The sequence below is a fragment of the Rattus norvegicus genome, chromosome 16, assembly GCF_021556685.1.
Source record: "Rattus norvegicus strain SHRSP/BbbUtx chromosome 16, alternate assembly SHRSP_T2T, whole genome shotgun sequence".
NCBI lineage: Eukaryota > Metazoa > Chordata > Mammalia > Rodentia > Muridae > Rattus > Rattus norvegicus.
This window is the reverse complement of record NC_141549.1, coordinates 33,871,564-33,887,514: the sequence shown is the minus strand read 5'-3', so window position 1 is coordinate 33,887,514 and position 15,951 is coordinate 33,871,564. Positions and strand designations below refer to the sequence as shown.

General features: G+C 39.2%; 2 protein-coding genes across 1 annotated transcript in view; both read right to left on the bottom strand.

Moving 5' to 3' along the window:
• Positions 1 to 15,951, bottom strand: part of Erich1 (glutamate-rich 1) — a gene marked incomplete at its 5' end in the record, with an annotated part of 52,793,804 nt that overhangs the window by 49,776,849 nt on the left and 3,001,004 nt on the right.
• The window catches only part of Anxa10 (annexin A10), a 66,931-nt gene continuing 63,766 nt past the window's right edge, over positions 12,787 to 15,951 (bottom strand). Inside the window, exons 11-12 of the mRNA NM_001109110.1 lie at positions 15,409 to 15,531; positions 12,787 to 13,052 (exon numbers count right to left, since the gene is read on the bottom strand). Of these exons, the coding sequence (NP_001102580.1) occupies positions 12,984 to 13,052; positions 15,409 to 15,531 (192 nt within the window). The 3' untranslated portion in view covers positions 12,787 to 12,983. The remainder of the gene's footprint in view (positions 13,053 to 15,408; positions 15,532 to 15,951) is intronic.

Sequence of the window (15,951 nt, the reverse complement as noted above, 5' to 3'; positions counted from 1 at the left end):
AAACTGCAAAGCTTTTATAAAGCAAAAGACACTGTCATTAGGACAAAACTCAACGAACAGATTGGGAAAAGATCTTTACTAATCCTACATCTGATAGAGGGCTAATATCCAAAATATACAAAGAATTCAAGAAGTTAGACTCCAGGGAGCCAAATCATCCTATTAAAAAATGGAGTACAGGGTTGGGGATTTAGCTCAGCGGTAGAGCGCTTGCCTAGGGAGCGCAAGGCCCTGGGTTCGGTCCCCAGCTCCGAAAAAAAAGAAAAAAAAATGGAGTACAGAGCAAAACAAAATATTCTCTGCAGAGGATTATCAAATGGCCAAAAAAGCACCTAAAGAAATGTTCAACATCCTTAGTCATCAGGGAAATACAAATCAAAACAACCCTGAGATTCCACCTCACACCACTCAGAATGGCTAAGATCAAAAACTCAGGTGACAGCAGATCCTGGCGAGGATGTGGAGAAAGAGGAACACTCTTCCATTGTTGGTGGGATTGCAGACTGGTACAACCATTCTGGAAATCAGTCTGGAGGTTCCTCAGAAAATTGGACATTGCACTACCTGAGCACCCAGCTATACCTCTCTTAGGCATATACCCAAAGATGTTCCAACATACAACATAGACACATGCTCCACTATGTTCATAGCAGCCTGATTTATAATAGCCAGAAGCTGGAAAGAACCCAGATGCCCGTCAACAGAGGAATGGATTCAAAAAATGTGGTACATCTACACAATGGACTACTACTCAGCTATCAAAACAATGCCTTCATGAAATTCATAGGCAAATGGAATGAACTTGAAAATATCATCCTGAGTGAGGTTATTCAATCACAGAAAAACACACTTGGTATGCACTCACTGATAAGTGGATATTAGCCAAAAATATCAAATTACCCAAGATGCAATCTATAGACCACAGGAAGCTCAAGAAGAAGGATTACCAAAATGCAGATGCTCCCACTCCTTCTTAAAAGGGGGAAAATATTCATAGGAGGGGATATGGAAGCAAAATGTAGAGCAGCGACACAAGGAATGGCCATTCAGAGCCTGACATGCATGTGGCCCATATATATACAGCCACCAAAACTAGATAAGATCAATGAAGCTAAAAAATGCATGCAGAAAGGGACTGGATATAGACCTCTCCTGAGAGACACATCCAGAGCATGTCAAGTACAGAGGTCAATGCTAGAAGCAACCACTAAACTGAGAACAGGACCCCTTGGGTGGAAATATGGCAAGTATTGAAAGAGTTGAAGGAGCTTGCAACCCCTAAAAACAACAATGCCATCCACCAGATCTTCCAGGGACTAAACCACTACCAAAAGACAATACATGGACTGACCCAGGGCTCCAATTGCATGTGTAGCAGAGAATAGCCTTGTTGGTGCACCAGGGGAAAGGAAAGCCCTTGGTCTTGCCAAGTTGGACCCCCAGTGCAGGGGAATATGGGGGAGGGCAATAAGGGGGATGTATAGGGGGAATACCTGTATGGGGGATGGGGAGGGGAGGGAAAGGGGGCTTATGGACAGGAAACTGGGATGGAGAATAACCTTTGAAATGTAAGTAAAGAAATATATAATAAAAAATTTAAAAAATAAGCCCACAAAATGAAAGATAATCTTTGCTAGTTGTACATCTGATAGAAAATTAATATTTACAATATATAAATAATTCAAAAACCAAGCAAGCATCCATTTGACAACTGGGTGGTGTCTGAACAGAGAGTTCTTAAAAGAAGAAATAAAATGGTAAGAAATATCTTAAAATATGTTTGCCATCAATAGCAACTAGTGAAATGCAAATGAAATCAACTTTGAGACCTAACTTATCCCAGTCAGAATGCCCCAGATCAACAAAGCAATGAACTGTAGATGCTGGAGAAGATGAGAGGAAAATAAATGTTTGTCCACTGGTCCTGATATTTTTCATTGATCTTTATCTGCATGCCTTAAAAATCAACATCAAAGACATTTTGAAATTGACTTTTCTTTTTCTGTGTGTGTGTGTGTGTGTGTGTGAGAGAGAGAGAGAGAGAGAGAGAAAGAGAGAGAGAGACTGTGTATAAGAGTATGCGTTTAAGTGTGTGTGTGAATGTGAGACTGCATGTGAATGTGTGTGGATGAGTGTGTATGTGTGTACATGTGTGTGAGCATATATGTAAGTGTGCATACATATAGTTGTATATGAGTGTGTGTTCAAATGTATAAGTAATGTATAAGTGTGTAAGTTTATATGTGTGAGTGTATGTGTGTTTGAGAGAATATACGTGCATGTCATTGTGTGTATGTAGCTGTGAGTCTGTGTGTTGTGTGTATCTGTGTGTCTATGTGTATTTGTGAGAGTATGTGTGTGAATGTATGTGTGTGCGCACATGAGTATGTTTGCATGAGGGAGAGATTGACAGTGTGTGTGTGTGTGTGTGTGTGTGTGTGTGTGTGTTGCATGTATGCATGTAGGCCAGCACATGCAGGTGGCACATGAGACATTTATTATTTTTATTTTTTTTCTTTTCTTTTTTTTTATTAACTTGAGTATTTCTTATTTACATTTCGAATGTTATTCCCTTTCCCGGTTTCCGGGCAAACATCCCCCTAATCCCTCCCCCTCCCCTTCTTTATGGGTGTTCCCCTCACCACCCCATTGCCGCCCTCCCCCCAACAATCACGTTCACTGGGGGTTCAGTCTTAGCAGGACCCAGGGCTTCCCCTTCCACTGGTGCTCTTACTAGGATATTCATTGCTACCTATGAGGTCAGAGTCCAGGGTCAGTCCATGTATAGTCTTTGGGTAGTGGCTTAGTCCCTGGAAGCTCTGGTTGCTTGGCATTGTTGTTCATAAGGGGTCTCGAGCCCCTTCAAGCTCTTCCAGTCCTTTCTCTGATTCCTTCAACGGGGGACCTATTCTCAGTTCAGTGGTTTGCTGCTGGCATTCGCCTCTGTATTTGCTGTATTCTGGCTCTGTCTCTCAGGAGAGATATACATCCGACTCCTGTCTGCCTGCACTTCTTTGCTCCATCCATCTTGTCTAATTGGGTGGCTGTATATGTATGGGCCATATGTGGGGCAGGCTCTGAATGGATGTTCCTTCTGTCTCTGTTTTAATCTTTGCCTCCCTATTCCCTGCCAAGGGTATTCTTGTTCCCCTTTTAAAGAAGGAGTGAAGCATTCACATTTTGATCATCCTTCTTGAGTTTCATGTGTTCTGTGCATCTAGGGTAATTCAAGCATTTGGGCTAATAGCCACTTATTAATGAGTGCATACCATGTGTGTTTTTCTGTGATTGGGTTACCTCACTCAGGATGATATTTTCCAGTTCCAACAATTTGTCTATGAATTTCATAAAGTCATTGTTTTTGATAGCTGAGTAATATTCCATTGTGTAGATGTACCACATTTTCTGTATCCATTCCTCTGTTGAAGGGCATCTGGGTTCTTTCCAGCTTCTGGCTATTATAAATAAGGCTGCTATGAACATAGTGGAGCACGTGTCTTTTTTATATGTTGGGGCATCTTTTGGGTATATGCCCAAGAGAGGTATAGCTGGATCCTCAGGTAGTTCAATGTCGAATTTTCTGAGGAACCTCCAGACTGATTTCTAGAATGGTTTTACCAGTCTGCAATCCCACCAACAATGGAGGAGTGTCCCTCTTTCTCCACATCCTCGCCAGAATTTGTTGTCACCTGAGTTTTTGATCTTAGCCATTCTCACTGGTGTGAGGTGAAATCTCAGGGTTGTTTTAATTTGCATTTCCCTGATGACTAAAGATGTTGAACATTTCTTTAGCTGTTTCTCAGCCATTTGGCATTTCTCAGCTGTGAATTCTTTGTTTAGTTCTGAACCCCATTTTTAATAGGGTTATTTGCACATGAGACATTTTTTGTGTCCTCTATCACTCTCTGTCTCTTTGCTTTGAGACAAAGTCTTTCCCTAACATGGCAACTTACTGATTGGTAAATAATCTTTAATAATGAGGATCTAAAACCAAAATCTACCCAGTGGAGGAAAGTAGAAGTATTTTCTAACAATTCTTGAAGAATGGAAAATAAGTTCTAAACTGAGGAGCAAGATAATCAAAACGAAAGAACTTGGAGATTCATAACAAAAGCAAAAGGAATTAATTTGATAAAGATCAGTAACGCCAGGGTAAAACATAATGGAGTATTCTTTTCCCTGTCTTTTAATGTTAACATTTACTTCTATCTCTATTAAATTCGGTATTTCTTATTTACCTTTCAAATGTTATTCCCTTTCCCAGTTTCTAGGCCAACATCACCCTGACTTCTCCACCTCCCCTTCTATGTGGGTGTTCCCCTCCCGATACTCCCCCCATTACCGCCCTCCCCACAAAAATCCCGTTCACTGGGGATCCACCTTGGCAGGGCCAAGGGCTTCCCCTTCCACTGGTGCCCTTACTAGGCTATTCATTGCTACCTATGAATTTGGAGCCCAGGGCACGTCCATGTACAGTCTTTGGGTAGTGACTTAGTCCCCAGAAGCTCTGGTTGGTTGGCATTGTTGTTCATATGGGGTCTCAAGCCCCTTCAGCTCTTTCAGTCCTTTCTTTGATTCCTTCAATGGCAGTCCAGTTCTCAGTTCAGTGGTTTGTTGCTGGATTTCACCTATGTATTTGCCATATTCTGGCTGTGTCTCTCAGGAGAGATATACATCCGGTTCCTGTCAGCCTACACATCTTTGCTTCATCCATCTTATCTAGTTTGGTAGCTGTATATGTATGGGCCACATGTGGGGCAGGCTCTGAATGGGTGTTCCTTCAGTCTCTGTTCTAAACTTTGGCTCCCTACCCCCTCCTAAGGGTATTCTTGTTCCCCTTTTAAAGGAATGAAACATCCATATTTTCGTCATCCTTCTTGAGTTTCATGTGTTCTGTGCATCTTGGGTAATTCGAGCATTTGGGCTAATAGCCACTTATCAATGAGTGCATACCATGTGCGTTTTTCTGTGATTGGGTTACTTCACTCAGGAAGATATTTTCCAGTTCCATTAATTTGCCAATGAATTTCATAAAGTCATTGTTTTTGATAGCTGAGTAGTATTCCATTGTGTAGATGTACCACATTTTCTGTATCCATTCCTCTGTTGAAGGGTATCTGGGTTCTTTCCAGCTTCTGGCTATTATAAATAAGGCTGCTATGAATATAGTGGAGCATGTGTCTTTGTTATATGTTGGGGCATCTTTTGGGTATATGCCCAAGAGAGGTATAGCTGGGTCCTCAGGTAGTACAATGTCCAATTCTCCGAGGAACCTCCAGACTGATTTCCAGAATGGTTGTACCAGTCTGCAATCCCACCAACAATGGAGGAGTGTTCCTCTTTCTCCACATCCTCACCAGCATCTGCTGTCATCTGAGTTTTTGATCTTCGCCATTCTGAGTGGTGTGATGTGGAATCTCAGGGTTGTTTTGATTTGCATTTCCCTTTTGACTAAAGATGTTGAACATTTCTTTAGGTGCTTCTCAGTCATTTGACATTCCTCAGCTGTGAATTCTTTGTTTAGCTCTGAACCCCATTTTTAATAGGGTTATTTGTCTTCCTGCAGTCTAATTTTGTGAGTTCATTGTATATTTTGGATATAAAACCTCTATCAGATGTAGGATTGGTAAAGATCTTTTCCCAATCTGTTGGTTGCCATTTTTTCCTAAGGACAGTGTGCTTTGCCTTATAGAAGCTTTGTACTTTTATGAAATCCCATTTGTCGATTCTTGATCTTAGAGCATAAGCCATTGGTGTTTTATTCAGGAAATTTTCTTCTTTGCCCATGTGTTTGAGATGCTTCCCCACATTTTCTTCTATTAGTTTTAGTGTATCTGGTTTGATGTGGAGGTCCTTGATTCACTTGAACTTAAGCTTTGTACAGGGTGATAAGAATGGAGCGATCTGCATTTTTCTACATGCTGACCTCAAGTTGAACCAGCACCATTTGCTGAAAATGCTTTCTTTTTTCCATTGGATGGTATTGGATCCTTTGTCAAAAATCAAGTGACCATGCATGTGTAGGTCCATTTCTGGGACTTCAATTCTATTCCACTGGTCTATCTGCCTCTCTCTGTAACAATATCATACAGTTTTTTTAAAAGTCTTTTTTTTTCTTTTTTTTTTTTCGGAGCTGGGGATCGAACCCAGGGCCTTGCGCTTGCTAGGCAAGTGCTCTATCACTGAGCTAAATCCCCAACCCTTATCATACAGTTTTTTTTTTATCACTATTGCTCTGTGATATAGTGATTCCCCCAGAAGTCCTTTTATTGTTGAGGATAGCTTTAGCTATCCTGGGTTTTTTGTTCTTCCAGATGAATTTGCAAATTGTTCTGTCTAACTCTATGAAGAATTGGATTGGAATATTGATGGGGATTGCATTGAATCTGTAGATTGCTTTTGGTAAAATGGCCATTTTTACTATATTAATCCTGCCAATCCATGAGCATGGGAAATCTTTCCCTCTTCTGAGATCTTCCTTAATTTCTTTCTTCAGAGGCTTGAAGTTCTTATCATACAGATCTTTCACATGCTTGGTTAAAGTCACTCCGAGGTACTTTATATTATTTGGGTCTATTATGAAGGGTGTCGTTTCTCTAATTTCTTTCGCAGCTTGTTTCTCTTTTGTGTAGAGGAAGGCTACTGATTTATTTGAGTTAAATTTATACCCAGCCGCTTTGCTGAAGTTGTTTATCAGCTTTAGTAGTTCTCTGGTGGAATTTTTGGGATCACTTAAATATACTATCATATCATCTGCAAATAGTGATATTTTTTGACTTCTTCCTTTCTCATCTGTATCTCTTTGATCTTCTTTTGTTTTCTGATTGCTTTGGCTAGGACTTGGAGAGCTATACTGAATAAGTAGGAAGAGAGTGGGCAGCCTTGTCTCGTCCCTGATTTTTGGTGGGATTGCTTCAGGTCTCTCTCCATTTAGTTTAATTATAGCTAGTGGTTTGGTATATATGGATTTTACTATGTTTAGGTATGGGGCTTGAATTCCTATTCTTTCCAGGACTTTTATCATGAAGGAGTGTGGAATTTTGTCAAATGCTTTCTCAGCATCTAATGAAGTGATCATGTGGTTTTTATCTTTCAGTTTGTTTATATAGTGGATTACATTCATTGTTTTCCGTATATTAAACCATCCCTGCATCCCTAAGATGAAGCCTGCTTGATCATGATGGATGATTGCTTTGATGTGTTCTTGGATTCGGTTTGCAAGAATTTTATCGAGTATTTTTATGTCAATATTCATAAGTGAAATTGGTCTGAAGTTCTCTTACTTTGTTGGGTCTTTGTGTGGTTTAGGTATAAGAGTAATTGTGGCTTCATAGATGGAATTCGGTAGTGCTCCGTCTGTTTCGATTTTGTGGAATAGTTTGGATAATATTGGTATGAGGTCTTCTATGAAGGTCTGATAGAATTCTTCACTGAACCCATCTGGACCTGGGCTCTTTTTGGTTGGGAGACTTTTAATGACTGCTTCTATTTCTTTAGGAGTTATGGGGTTGCGTAAATGGTTTATCTGTTCTTGATTTAACTTCGGTACCTGTTATCTGTCTAGGAAATTGTCCATTTCTTCCAGATTTTCAAGTTTTGTTGAATACAGGCTTTTGCAGTAGTATCTGATGATTTTTTGAATTTCCTTTGATTCTGTAGTTATGTCTACCTTTTCATTTCTGATTTTGTTAATTTGGACACCCTCTTTGTGTCCTCTCGTTAGTCTGGCTAAGGTTTATCAATCTAGTTGATTTTCTCAAAGAACCAGCTTTTGGGTCTGTTGATTCTTTGTATAGTTCTTTTTGTTTCTACTTGGTTGATTTCAGCTCTGAGTTTGATTATTTCCTGCCTTCTACTCCTCCCATGTATATTTGCTTCTTTTTGTTCTAGAGCTTTTAGGTGTGCTGTCAAGCTGCTGATATATGCTCTCTCCTGTTTCTTTCTGCAGGCACTCACAGCTATGAGTTTTCCTCTTAGCACAGCTTTCATTGTGTCCCATAAGTTTGGGTATGTTGTACCTTCATTTTCATTAAATTCTAAGAAGTCTTTAATTTCTTTCTTTATTTCTTCCTTGACCGGGTTATCATTGAGTAGAGCATTGTTCAACTTCCATATATATATACATATATATATGTATATATATATATATGAGTGATCTTTCCTTACTGTTATTGAACACCAGCTTTAGCCTATGGTGGTGTGATAGGATGCATTGGATTATTTCTATCTTTCTGTATCGCTTGAGGCCTGTTTTGTGACCAATTATATGGTCAGTTTTGGAGAAAGTACCATGAAGTGGTGAGAAGAAGGTATATCCTTTTGTTTTAGGATAGACTGTTCAATAAATATCTGTTAAGTCCATTTGGTTCATAACTTCTGTTAGTCTGTCTATGTCTCTGTTTAATTTCTGTTTCCATGATCTGTCCATTGATGAGAGTGGGGTGTTGAAGTCTCCTACTATTATTGTGTGAGGTGCAATGTGTGCTTTGAGCTTTAGTAAGGTTTTGTTTACTTATTTAGGTGCCCTTGTATTTGGAGCATAGATATTTAGGATTGAGAGTTCATCTTGGTGGATTTTTTCCTTTGATGAATATGAAGTTTCCTTCCTTATCTTTTTTGATGACTTTTGGTTGAAAAATCAATTTTATTCGATATCAGATTGGCTACTCCAGCTTCCTTCTTCAGGCCATTTGCTTGGAAAGGTGTTTTTCAGCCTTTTACTCTGAGGTCGTGTCTGTCTATGTCTCTGAGGTGTGTTTTCTGTAGGCAGCAAAATTCTGGGTCCTCATTATGCATCCAGTTTGTTAATCTGTGTCTTTTTAGTGGGGAATTGAGTCTATTGATGTTGAGAGATATTAAGGAATAGTAATTCTTGCTTCATGTTATCTTTGTATTTAGAGGTAAGATTATGTTTGTGTGCTTTCTTGTCTTTGCTTTGTTGCAAAACATTTAGTTTCTTGATTTTTCTCGGGTGTAGCTTGCCTCCTTGTCTTGGGCTTTACCATATATTTTCCTTTGTAGGGCTGGTTTTGTAGAAAGATATTGTGTAAATTTGGTTTTGTCATGTAATATCTTGGTTTTTCCATCTATGTTAATTGAGAGTTTTGCTGGATACAGTAACCTGGTCTGGCATTTGTGTTCTCTTAGGGTCTGTATGACATCTGTCAGGATCTTCTGGCTTTTATAGTCTCTGCTGAGGAGTCTGGTGTAATTCTGATAAGTCTGCCTTTATATGTTACTTTATCTTACACCCTTATTGCTTTTAATATTCTTTCTTTGTTTTGTGCATTTCTTTGTTTTGACTATTACGTGATGGGAGGAGTTTCTTTTCTTGTTCAATTTATTTGGAGTTCTGTAGGCTTCTTTTATGTTTATGGGCATCTCTTTCTTTAGGTTAGGGAAGTTTTCTTCCATGATTTGGTGAAAATCTTTACTGGTCATTTGAGTTGGGAGTCTTCTCTCTCTTCTATACTCATTATCCTTAGGTTTGATCTTCTCATTCTGTCCTGGATTTACGGTATGTTTTGGAGCAGTAGATTTTTCCCTTTTATATTATCATTGACAGTTATGTCGATGATTTCTATGGAATCTTCTGCTCCTGAGATTCTCTCTTTTTCATTCTGTTGGTGATGTTTGTATCTATGGCTCCTTGTCTCTTCCTTTGGTTTTCTATATCCAGGGTTGTCTCCCTTTGTTTCTTTATTGTTTCTATTTCCATTTTCTATTCCTTCACCTGTTTGATTGTCTTTTCCTGTAATTCTTTCCATGATTTTTGTGTTTCCTCTCTAAGGGCTTCTACTTGTTTACTTGTATTTTCCTGCAGTTCTCTAAGGGAGTTCTTTATGTCTTTCTTAATGTCCTCCATCATCATGATCAAATGTGATTTTAAATCTAGATCTTGCTTTTCTTGTTTGTTTGGTATTCAGTGTTTGCTTTGGTGGGAGAATTGGGCTTTTATGATGCCACGTAGTCTTGTTTTCTATTGCTTGGGTTCCTTCACTTGCCTTTCACCATCAAGTTGTCTCTGGTGTTACCTTGTTTTGCTTTGACAGTGGCTTGACCTTCCTATAGTCCTGTGTGTCAGGAGTGCTGTGGACCTGTTTTCCTGTTTTCTTTTAGCCAATTATGGGAATAGAGTGTTCTGTTCTCAGATGTGTAGTTGTTCCTGTCCACTGGCTTTCAGCTGTTCCTTTGGACATGTGTCCTGAGTCTACCAGGCAGGTCACTTTTGACAGAAACGTTGGTCTTATCTCTGGTCTCAGGCCTGAAGTTGCTCCTGGGGCTGGGTTTCAGCTCTCCATGAGGGTAGCAACCTGAAGGGCCTGCCCCTACCTCTGGGTCTCTGTGTGCTAGGTGTTTTCCTCTAGAGTCAGAAATTTGGGCAGAGAGTAGTCTCCTCTAGTTTCCCAGGTGAGTCTGTCCTTCTGATGGACTAGCTCTCCCTCCCACAAGATTTGTGTGCAAGGAGCTGTTTGACCTGGTCAATTCAGATCTGGGTGCAGTCTGGACCACAGAGCTCCTGCAGCTTGAGTGCCGCTATCTTCCTGTGCCTAGAGGCCTTATACAGATTCCTCTTGGGCCAGGGATGTGGGCAAAAGTGGGCAGATGTGGCGGTCTCTCCTGCCCTGCAGTCTCAGGATTGCCCACATGTCTGGGTGATGAGCTCTCTCTTCCACGGTTTTTGGAGAAGGGAGCTGTGGGCATGAATATTCTAAAGGGATGGATGTGTACACGGCTTTTAATGTTTAGGTGGGCAATTATGTCTTATCAATAGGATCAGAGGTTATTGTGCTGTGTGTTCTTTCTTATGGCAATTTACGTTTAAGAGAATTTGTGGTGCTAGAGACACTGGACTGCCATGGAATTGAGATGTATAATTCTGGCATGGGAACTTAGATAGGTAGAGAGATTGTTGCCAGTCTCAGAGAGAAGCCTTTGGTGATATGGGATAGAGTAGAGCAGGTGAGATGCTTTGCTGACTGAGATGAAGATATCTACTATATATCTTGGGGCACTACAGTGCCGGACCTAGTGGGGGTAAAAGACAGCATTTTTTTTTATAATTTTACAGCAACATCTCCTCATATTATTCTGTATAGTACTTGATGTTCTAGTCAGAGCAATAAGACAGCAAAATGAGATCAAGGGGACACAAATTGACAAAGAAAAAGTCAAGGTATCACTATTTGCAGATGATATGATGATATGCAAAAGCAACCCCCAAAATTCTACCAGAGAACACCTACCACTGATAAACAACTTCCACAAAGTGGCCTGATATAAAACTAACTCCAACAAATCAGTAGCCTTCCTTTATACAAATGTAACTGGGCTGAGAAAGAAATTAGGGAAACAACACCCTTCACAAGAGATGTAATAATATAAAATGTATTGGAGTAACACTAACTAAACAAGTGAAAGATCAGTGTGCCAAGAATTTTAAGTTTTTCAAGAAGGAAGCCAAAGAAGACCTCAGAAAATGGAGAGATCTCCCAAGTTCATCGATTGGTAGAATTAACATACTAAAAATGGCCATCCTACCAAAATCAATCTGCAGATTCAATGCAGTCTCCATCAATATTCCAACACAATTCTTCAAAGACATGGAAAGAGCAACTCTCAATTTACATGGAAAAACAAAAAAAAAATCAGAATAGTGAAAATAATTCTTAATAATAAAAGAATGACTGGGGGAATCACCATCCCTGACCTCAAGCTATACTACAGAGCAATAGTGATAAAAACTGTATGGTACCGGAATAGAGACAGACAGGTTGATCAATGCAATAGAATTGAAGACCCAGATATAAAACCGTACACTTATGCACACTTGATCTTTGACAAAGGAGCCAAAAATATACAATGGAAAAAAGAAATCATCTTCAATAAATGGTGCTGGTCTAACTGGCTGTCTGCATGTAGAAAAATAAAAATAGATTCGTATTTTTTACAATGCACAAAGCTTAAGTCTAAGTCGATCAAGGACATCAGCATAAACCAGATTAACTGAATCTAATAAAAGAGAAAGTGGCAAAGAACCTTGAACTCATTGTCACATTCAAAAATTTCCTAAACAGAACTCCAATGGCTCACACTCTAAGATCAAGAATTGATAAACGGGACCTCACGGAACTGGAAAGCTTTTGTAAGGCAAAGGACAAATTGGCATCCTACGGATTGGGAAAATTTTTTCACTGATCCCACATCTGATAGAGGGTTAATATCCAAAATATATAAAGAACTAAAGAAGTTTACAACCAAAAAATCAAACAACTCAATCAAAAAATTAGGTATAGAAGTAAACTGAGAATTCACAATAGAGGAATCTCAAATGGCTGAGAAGCACTAAAGAAATGTTCAAATTTCTTAGTGATCAGAGAAATGAAAATCAAAACAACCCTGAGATTCCACCTCACACCAGTCAGAATGGCTAAGATCAAAACCTCAGGTGACAGCACATGTTGGCAAGGATGTGGAGAAAGAGGAGCACTCTTCCATTGATGGTGGGATAGCCTGAGTCCAGAAAACTCCTTTGAGGATGGTCACACACTGAGAGTGGACACACTGACGGTGGACGCACACTGACGGTGGACACACATTGAGAGTTGTCACACATGGAGGGTGTTCACACTGAAAGTGGTCAGATGCTTCAATGTTATAGATTCCAAACTGATATTAAGACAGTTATGAACAGACTTTCTTATTGTAGGAATTGACAGTTCATATTTAAATAAAATCGAGTCCAATGCAATGCTTTTCTTATTCCACCATATACAGTTTAATTAGTTACTAATTGAATAAGGGCTACAAATCCAGGATTACATATTTTCAATAGTAGATTTATTTTTGTCTCAGAATAATTGTAGAGATATAAGAAGATATGATTTTATAGTTTTGTTTCAGTGTCAATGACAGCACACGTTCAGCCGTCTATATCTGGTGTCTATAAAGAGGATTCCATCATCTTCAAACCCTCCCTCTTTTTAATAGTCTTCCACATCACCGGCGCAGATGGCAAGCAATGCTTTCTTATAGTGCCCTGAAGCAAAACTCTGAAAAGAAAAAAATAAAGGCACGTAAAACTCAAATCTCTCCCTGCTTCTAAAAGTCAACTGTACATTTTATAATTGCAATATAAAAGATTCATGGACCATTAGCCTTCACTAAAACTATTTTTTGTCTAAAGATTTTCTAAGTAGTATTCGAAGTGAAACATTAAAATAGTGCTGTGCTATAGTTGAAACGATATGCTTTGTATAGAGCTGATGAAAGTTTAATGTATATTTATGAGCACAATAACATGTTTTACAGTGAATCTTTTCTTCAGCTTTAGGAATTGACACGCTAATGTCACTACTATAGTAAATCAGTGTAGATTCTGGACACTGCCAATGTGTCTCAAAAGATTTGAAAATATTTATACTGTTTAATTCAGTAAATCCTATATCAAGAAATACATTTAAAATATCATCAATTATGGATGAGTACGAGATTTATGCTAGCAACATCTGCCCTTTAATGTTACGTATAACAATGAAAGGCATTCAATCATGTGAGACAGTTTTTTCTATTTCACAACGTACTTTATAAAGAGGATGTCTTGTTTTCATAAAATCCTTTCTTTTGCTAGCAAAATGTTATTGTTTATGTTTGTGTGAAAAAAGATCCACCTTAGTCTACTGGGGCTTTCGCCATCGAGGTGTCTAAGTTAGGGCAGATGGGAAATCTAGGTGACAAAGCGTTATGTGAATACTTCTTTATTGACTCCAGCCTGACATGGCAGGAGGGTCAAAGGAGCATCCTGGAGCTTCGTCTTCCCAACAAGGAGACTAGCCCTACTTGTGGACTCTATCTTCATGACTACTCTCACATGCCCATCTCCTAGCACCTCTCAGATGCCAATCTCCTAGGGCTAGGGTTTCAGTGTAGGAATCTGGAGAAACAAGCTTTCCAGCCACAGCAGGACCTTTCTAGGTATCTCACTCCCAGGTGTCGGTAGTAGAAAACCAGGGCAACTTTGTTTCTTTTTATCTTCTTCCATCAGGTCTAAAGATTCCAGAATAGGTAGCTGAACGAATGTCATTATAGAATCCATCTTCATAAAAACCATTTATTGTATTAATGCTCCTTTACATAAGGCTGTGTAATTAAGACTCACAGATTAGCAACGCGTTATTTTAACTTGTCTTCAATATGGTTAGAAATAATTACAAAGCATAAACAAGCTAGCTTATTCACTTAGAAATTGAGTTCTGACTCAGTGGTACGAGTTGATCACCACTAACAGCTTTAGGTTTTCGAGAAAGGCGTAATAAACTATTTTATCAAAGATTTAAAAAACCATAAAGTTGATTTTAACTGATACATCAATTTCTTAGAGCCATTTTGGCTCCTACAAAGGCTACGAAAGCACTCTGGAATTTATGGCTTCAATCTCTGAGGTGCTGGGAGTTATGTCTTGAATAATACAAGGAACTGAACTGTTTTTGCTTGGACTGGGAGTTTCACTTGAAAACAATGTGAATTTACAAGGTATAAATTAAGACACAGTCTCAAGTATGGCGTCTGTTCTCCTGCTCTATTCTCTCCATCCTGAAAACCATTTTGGTTTTCTTTGCTGAAGAAACTAAACATAATGATTTTATACTGCACCCACAGATTACATGGATGGACCATATATTTCATTTTTTTGCCAAGTTATATAAGACATTTAAAATGTTTTAGGGAGACCAGAATAAGAAATTGGCTTGTTCGTTTTTGAATTATTTCCTTGCCCTCTGATTGGTGAAGTGTTTGGTCATGTAGAGTTTTATGTATTCAGTAATAAATTTCTCCAAATTGGTAGTTGATGCTATTTGACTGGCTGCCTTGTTTTCTATGAGGCTTTGAGGAGTGGTGCTGGGCAGCAGTTAATACATTCCCGTAGCAAAATACTGTTTTTTTTTTGTTTTTGTTTGTTTGTTTGCTTGTTTGTTTGCTTGTCTGCTTGCTTGTGTTTTGAGAGGGTTCAAGAAGTGGATCCTAGTCTCTAAGTTGCTTTGGAGCTGAGGGGGACCTTGAAGTGTCGATTCTCCTATTGCAACCTCAGTAGATCTAGTGTGGGGGTTGCAGGTGAAATCACAGGCAAACTGCCACACCCAGCTGGTCCTGTGCTTTTCACATCAGAAGGGAACCCTGGAACCACAGTCATAGGAAGGGAATATTTTATATAATTTTCTGTGGTGCAATGACTTTCCAGGTTGATGTTTGTTTAAAGCACTGAACGCTGTGTAAGCTCTTCGAGTCAACCGCCTTGTGAGACATGTAGCTTTTTAGATACCCACAGCAAGTTGTTTCAATTGAAACTTTTATTTATGGCTCAGAAAGAATAATATGTGAGGTAAATTCAATTATGAAGAGAAGACTTACTTTGATATCATGAAAGAGGGATTTTCCGAATCTCTCCTTGTAACGTTTCCTTATGGTCATTAGATCTATTTCACTTCTGGCGATTAGAATCCTGATGACAGTTTTGTTATGGAAGCCAAAATCCTAAAAACAGCAGAAATGTGGGTAGAGAAAACAGTACTTTAAGACCTGTTCAGCATGGAAGGGCTTCCTTCTCAGTAGCGATTTGCTTGTGGGTCCACAGGACTTAAACATTGCTGTCACTGCTATGGGATGCCTGGGGCCTCCCTTCTCGGAAGTTTCAAACGTCTTTCAAGTGGAACAATGGTGACATCTGGTGGCCACTCAACGTAATCTAATGCTTTATATCAGAATATTTTTGAGTATAAATCTACTAACATTTCATAATTTGGGGAGATTACAACAACCAAAATTCTGACCAAGTTCCCTGAATCAGGGCACAGCTGGGATCAGGGCACAGCTGGGATCAGGGCACAGCTGGAATCAGAATAACTATGATTATTTGTCCAGGTCATACACAGGGAAGGCATTAGGCTGTTGTTG